Below are 6,569 nucleotides of genomic sequence, written 5' to 3'. Positions count from 1 at the left end.
TAATTCTACAAAGAACGAGGGAGAAAAATAGAGGGACGTTGAGGCCCAGGAAGAAAGCAACACTCGTGGCATACATATACAGGGTGATTCAAAATTGGCGTCATTCATCTGGAGGTGTTGTCTGGAGGTGTCTTAGGAGTAAGTACAGAAAAAATAGTAAAAAAATAAATTGTTATTAAAACTGAAAAATTTGCAAAAACCTATATCAAAAAGACGACAACAATGGTTTTCAAGGTAACCTGCCTAATAAGCATTACGTAAATACCTATTGCTTCGTAATTATTAAATACTTACTCCGGTAACCATGGAAAAATGCAGAAAGTGACAATAAAATAGATTACAGGATAAACGGTAAAGTCACAGGATTCGTTAAATGCAAGGATCTCCTTTATCGAAATGTCAATATTGTCAACGCGAAATTGTTCTTTATTGTCAGCATAACCTCGAATTGATGTGTTCGTGTGGAAAAAAAATTCAATATTTTTCTCGTACTCTCCAAGTGAGTACTCCACTCCTATTTAGAGGGTACTTAAAAGGAATTATGCCAATTTTAAATCATCCTGTATTATTATATTTTCTGCTCTGTAAGCAGGTGTATTTTTTAGTTAATTAAGTCTGAGTTTGTGTTATTATTTTTCACTTTTAGGCATAAGAATGCAGTTGGTCAGGCTAGTCGAGTCAGTCAGCTGGTAACCACCAAAGAGAAATCATAAGTTTTAAGAGTTAAGTTAGTTAAGAAAATACACCACGTGTTTTTGTATTATTATTCGCTTATAGCGAACTCCGGATATAACAAACCAGTTTTAGTTCATTTCTTAAGTTTGTTATATCCAGACACAACTGTATATCAGTTTTAAATTTATATGTGTAATGTGTTTCATATGTGCTAGAGCCGAAAAGCGCTCTACGATCCATCCAAAATAATGAGGCCTATTTTGAATCGCCTTGTATCACTTTTCATAACACTAATGTAAATAAAACAATGTGACAGCGGATTATTTCTGTACTGTAAAAACTATCATAGCGGAAGCGTCAAAAACCAGGCATAAAACGTAAAATCAAGTTATAATCAGTCATAATTAAATAGCAAGAGAAGTACCTCTATAAATATAAAGAGTAGTGAAAAATAACTTACGGATAGTAAAAGAACAGAGTTGTGGCTACGATGAGCAGAGTCCACGCAAATGTGGCCGGGATATATCTGGTTTTTGCATCACACTTTGGCATAATGTCCCACTTGTTTGCACAGCCTCAAAATTTTATTAAAACATAACAAATGGGCCTCACACAGGTCAACATGGCTTGGAAAAGAGTTTTACACCAAAGACAACAGTTGAAGGAAGATGAGCTGTCAAAACTGAACTGCCAGCACGCTTGCGCTCTCGAATCAACAAAAGAGCATCTCGTCTTAAATGCAACGTTGCCATTTACATTGTATTCTCGCGTCTGCAGTAAATGGGATCTGTTTTGCAATCGTTTTCGGAATCATTCATAACGTAACTGTTTTGCATTTAATATTTCTCAACCAAATTATTCATTTTGATAACATTAGTGTACTGTATAGGCTGAATTTTAAAACAGAATGGATCAGCTAATCTCAAACGCCTGCACCTATACACGTTATTGTATAACTGATTGTATAACACATGGATAACTTGTGTTAAGGTGCGTCCACATAAGTAAACTGGAATGTGGAATTTTGAATTCGGTTAAATTATTTACGGCGCAAATTTACGTTCTTTACTTTTGTTTTGACAGAAATATGTGATAAATACAGAACAGAATAAAAACTCACCTATTTATAATGCAATTGGGATCTTCTACCATTTTTCGTAAAATTGTCTATATATAATGTCGTTATAGAAACGGGGATACTGCGAGATTTTCCCAACAAGATTGTTTTCAATTGCTCAAAAGGAAACATTAGAGAGGCGATCTTATCCTGTCGAGTTTTGCAAATAAGTCACACTAACTCACATAATTTCACTACCTCTGGATATGCGTTGTCCAATTCGTTTTTTTTTAATGTTAATAACACCGGCATTATTTTTCTCAATGTATTGAGTGTTATACAAAGCAGTAAGTGCGGAGCGGAAAATAATTTCAAACTATTGTTCGGAATTACCAATATAACATATTTTAATTGCTTTTCGTTTGAACTTATGTTCTCCATTTTTTTATACATTAGGTCCAAAATTAAAAAAAAAACAATAGGCTGTAACAAGTTTCAATATCTCAAACATTATCAGTGCCTATGCGTTGTCTGTTTGGTCTTTCATATTATTTCAGTATTTATCAAAGCCATTTCTTTTCTTATAAGGAAATTTTACATCATGGATAGCGTGTGTTGTATCCGCAGATTAAACAGATACATTTGTTTATGTTTTTCGATGGGAGGAACATTAGTTCACAGTCTATATAAAAGTAGTTATTTACGAGAGCTGCTTTGCCGGCTCGGTATTCAATTTGATATATGAGTAGCATCAACAAGAAAATATTAAGAAAAGGGAAGCCATCACTTGTTTAGTGTGTAATAAGCGACAAGAAAATGTCATTAAAATGCTCAACAGCGTTGAAATTTAAAATTAAAAAATTCATAAGGATTTAAGTTGATAATTACAAGAAAAAAAAACACCGTTAATGAGGGGAATACGGAATAGTAACATTATAGTAAGGGAAAATGTCTACGTCTACGTAACGGCCAGGCGAGCATGTCCTTGGATTAATTCTACTGTTTGTAAAAATATGCATCAGAGCCTAGTTTTGTCCCTACCACCTATTTTTAATTGATGAATCACCGATCGATAGAATTTAATTTTGGTCCCAAACAAATCGGGATTTATGAATGACTACCTTCGTTGCGTTGTGAGCTTCTCTGTGCGGCTATAGTCTACATCAATGCGTCAAACACAACGAACAACAAAATATTTATTGATGTGAACGCACCTTAAGGCCGCTCCGTAAACGCAAGAAGCAGAACATATCAATTGTCTTTATATATGGTTTAATTTAACCAATCACGTTAATGCATTCTGAGGCTGTATAACCTCAAAAGCTAACGTTTTATCGTTTTGTTTATGGTCAGTTTAAAAATGTTACGTCAGTATATGTTGGTTCTTTTAAACCAGTTTTAGGTATTTGTTAGTGCATATTTCGAACAAGTTTATTGATGTGTACGATCAGTTTACCCTAAAGTGCCATTTAGATTAAATGATGAAGGTAAGACTAGATATAAATGTGTTCATAAAAAGTACATTGGATTTCTTTACTATTGGAACTTTCGTATCAATTTTCAAATCACTGGCTCAGTTCAATGTGTCTTTTGGTTTATGTTGAAGTATGTTCATCAGACACCTTGGAAAGCATGAGAGTTCAGTTCAGTTTTAGTTCAGTGGTCTTTTGTTTTGATTGCCAATATTTTTTGATGCTCTCAACCAGATAACTTATAGGATATTAGTTAATATTATGCATGAGCTTAAAATATACTTGGGTACATAATATTTATAACTACTAAGTTTCAGTCATAAATGAATTTAATAAATAAAAACTATGTAGCTTAGATAAATAATTTGTAAGTTCTCTAGCAGCCAAATTTCTCAGTTTTTAATAACAATTAATTGTTTAAACTATGTTTTCTGTACTTCTAAAACACCGCCAGACAACACCTTCAGAGAAATGACGCCAATTCTGAATCACCCTGTATACACAGGGTGTCCAAGATAAGGATTCATTGCATGGAAATCTCCGAAACCGTAAGAGATACGAGGCGGTGAAATTAGGAAAAAGTTGCGCAATCGGGGGGCCCCATATACATTTTGTTTTCAGAAAACAAGAATTTCTTTTCATTTTTGAGATATTTAGAAAAAAAGTATTTTTGTAGTTTTGAAGTTATTTCGAATCATATCATAAAATACCATAAAAATCCTTTCATATGGCACCTTTTCAAGCTCTTCAAGATGGTGTTTATCAAAATGTATTTCAACGTTTCGTTAATTTGAATTGAATTGAATTGTTCACAAAGAATTAAGATCTAGACACTCTATTCGTTCTGGGTAAAACAATAGTTTTCTGTTCCTATTTTCATTTTTTCCAGAATGTTTTTAGAACTTTTACAGTAGATGGGTTTACAAAATGTGTAGCCAGTTGCTAGTTGCAGCGGCTGTTATTTTTTAGTGTCCTTAAAATCATTTGTACTTTAAGTATAAAATATTGTTTGTTGTATACCTAAGCAAGGTTATTTATTTTAAAAATATGAATTACAAATGTGCTAAGATTGTTTCTGCAAGTGGCGCACAATTGCTCATCATCTTATGACGATGCTATATCACGAAAACGACAACCACAAGTGAAATCACATTCACAGTTAAAAAAATCACGTTCACAGTTATAACAGTGATTTTAAAATCACGCTTTAGCTCATCTCTAATTGGAACTATTACAAATGTCCAAATATTCCCACCTGAAGTAATTATAATGAAACTGTAAGTTACGACAAACTATATTACGTTTAATCTATATTCAAATGGATTATGTCCAAATGTCTTACGCTTCTATCCTTCTGACGGTTTGGAAGTTTTAGAACAACGTCTTCATAAGACACCATAAGATTATTCAGGGAATCTGAACTTCTGATCTGAGTCTCGACTCCTAAAGATGAATCATTATAAACTAACTTTTTCTTCCTTATTAGACGAATTTAACACTGATCATGTTTTTAAATACAATTTTGTAATAGAAAATTAACAAATAGAATTGAGCAGGTTTCTGTATGGGCTATCTCTTACCAGCCAGTCAAATAAGCCTATTTCCTTTTCATGTCTGATCGATTTGTTCTGTTTATTTCAGTATAGTACCAAGTTCTTATTTATTTCAGAAATATATGAACGAAAATATGCCAGTGGAAATGATTATTGATTTACTAGATGCTGCTCAGAAAACACCAGGCTGCCATCAGAAAAACAGCTTTTTGTTAAAAAAAATATATCAGCAGGTACATTTTGAGTGAATTCTGTTACTAAGAGTTGCGACAAATCAGTATTTGGATGTAAAAGTTAAATGTATTGCTTCTATTATTTGCAGTCAGATTTTGAACCATTTTGGAATGTATTCACTTCGGTTATAAAGGGAATACTGAAAATTGATTATAAACAGAAGGATGTTTATGTTGGGAGGATGTTCGACTTTATTAGCTTATATTGTACTACATTGACAAAGGCAAAAACATCAGACGATGAGAGAGGTATTGATGATCCGTTGATTCATAAATTGCTTCATTATTTGTTAAAGGTAAGTACATCAAACGTTTTAATTAAAATATTAATTATACTTAATACGAGGGTGATTTGAAAAGTCCGTGCAAAGTTAGTGAGCCACTTGGCCTATCGACGTTATTTTCCGTTGTAGTAGCATCTCTTGGAAGAACGCACTCCAAGTTTCAGCCAGATCGGTTTTGTGTTTGGCGATTGTTTGAAACGAAGAAGTCGAGAGATTTTCAAAACATGAACGAGTAAGAATTTCGGGTACTGATTAAACTTACGCGTACTTTATGAAAGGCAAATCGCCTCAAGAGACTAAAGAGAAACTTGATAAACATTACGATGATTCTTCTTCTTCTTCGGTTAGCTCTACAACCCTGGGTGGATCTTGGCTGATTGTACTACCTTCTTTCGAAAGGAATGCTCATTTTCGGCAGGTCGTTTTGGATGTAGGATTACCAAATTGATAAAATCGACCACAATTTTTTTTTCATAATAAGTGAAAAAATAAGTACGGTAATACTGTTCCCTTATGTTTAAAAAGTGAAACATTCCATGCATATACAGGGTGTCCCAAAAGTAATGGCACAAAACAAAACGGCGGATGGCTGGGGTGAAAATATGATGATTTAACACAACTTACCTTAGTCCAAAAGTTGACGGTTGCCGACATACAGGGCGTCAAACTTACATTTTAATTTCAGTTTTTCGTTATTCTACTTTGAACGGAGCTGCATAGTTGTATCGGCCTTTCTTGGAATAATAATTTTTTACAATAAAACTAACTTAAATTTTTATTTACTTAGTTTTTCTTTCAATTTTCTATTTAATGTCTTCCTGTCAGATTAATATTGACGGAACTAAGAATGTTTTAAAAATCTGCCATAAATCAGTTTTTTTTTCACATATCTTCTGATAGCTGTCAAATTTTAGAAAAACAAATTCAATAGACGCATAATCGAATATGGTTTCCATTGAAAAAAACCAAAGTTTGTGTCATACGTCAAAAATGACAGTTAATTTGTAGAAATGTCTTATGCCATTTGCTTTGGAATCCAATTTTCTACAACTTTTCTATTAAATGTTTTCCTGCCAGATTAATATTGACGGAACTGGAAGTGATTTAAAAATCTGCCATAAATCAGTTTTTTTTTCACATATCTCCTGACATCTGTCAAATTTTAGTAAAATAAAGTTGGTTTTAAGTAGAGCCAGGGGCGGATCCAGCTTTAAATTCAGGGGGGGGGTTATGTAGAAAAAATACAGTCTTCTGTTGTCTATGAAATTAGAAAAATGATCGTCGTTTTGTGCAAG

The 6,569-nt window shown here is 33.2% G+C and overlaps 2 protein-coding genes and 1 long non-coding RNA gene across 4 annotated transcripts in view; 2 read left to right on the top strand and 1 right to left on the bottom strand.

The window, feature by feature from the left end:
- Window positions 1-1,378, bottom strand: part of LOC109536148 (palmitoyltransferase ZDHHC8) — a gene marked incomplete in the record, with an annotated part of 21,859 nt that extends 20,481 nt beyond the window's left edge. Inside the window, 1 exon segment of the mRNA XM_048668931.1 lies at window positions 1,136-1,378. Within this exon segment, the coding sequence (XP_048524888.1) occupies window positions 1,136-1,227 (92 nt within the window).
- LOC125505328 lies at window positions 396-995 on the top strand. Its single transcript, XR_007282096.1, has 2 exons — window positions 396-584; window positions 647-995. It is a non-coding gene; the product is annotated as an uncharacterized LOC125505328 (long non-coding RNA).
- Window positions 1,379-2,944: 1,566 nt separating the features above from the next.
- Window positions 2,945-6,569, top strand: part of LOC109536166 (condensin complex subunit 3) — a 15,457-nt gene continuing 11,832 nt past the window's right edge. For both annotated transcript variants that reach the window (XR_007282122.1, XM_019902259.2), the window contains exons 1-3: window positions 2,945-3,219; window positions 4,874-4,990; window positions 5,080-5,286. Coding sequence is in view for 1 of the 2 variants with exons in the window: in XM_019902259.2 (XP_019757818.2) it covers window positions 3,211-3,219; window positions 4,874-4,990; window positions 5,080-5,286 (333 nt within the window). In the remaining variant the exon portion in view is untranslated. The remainder of the gene's footprint in view (window positions 3,220-4,873; window positions 4,991-5,079; window positions 5,287-6,569) is intronic.

The sequence above is a fragment of the Dendroctonus ponderosae genome, unplaced genomic scaffold (assembly GCF_020466585.1).
Source record: "Dendroctonus ponderosae isolate FM_Combo_2020 unplaced genomic scaffold, Dpon_F_20191213v2 Dpon_F_20191213_8, whole genome shotgun sequence".
Classification (NCBI taxonomy): Eukaryota; Metazoa; Arthropoda; class Insecta; order Coleoptera; family Curculionidae; genus Dendroctonus; species Dendroctonus ponderosae.
This window is presented reverse-complemented; position numbering and strand designations above follow the sequence as displayed.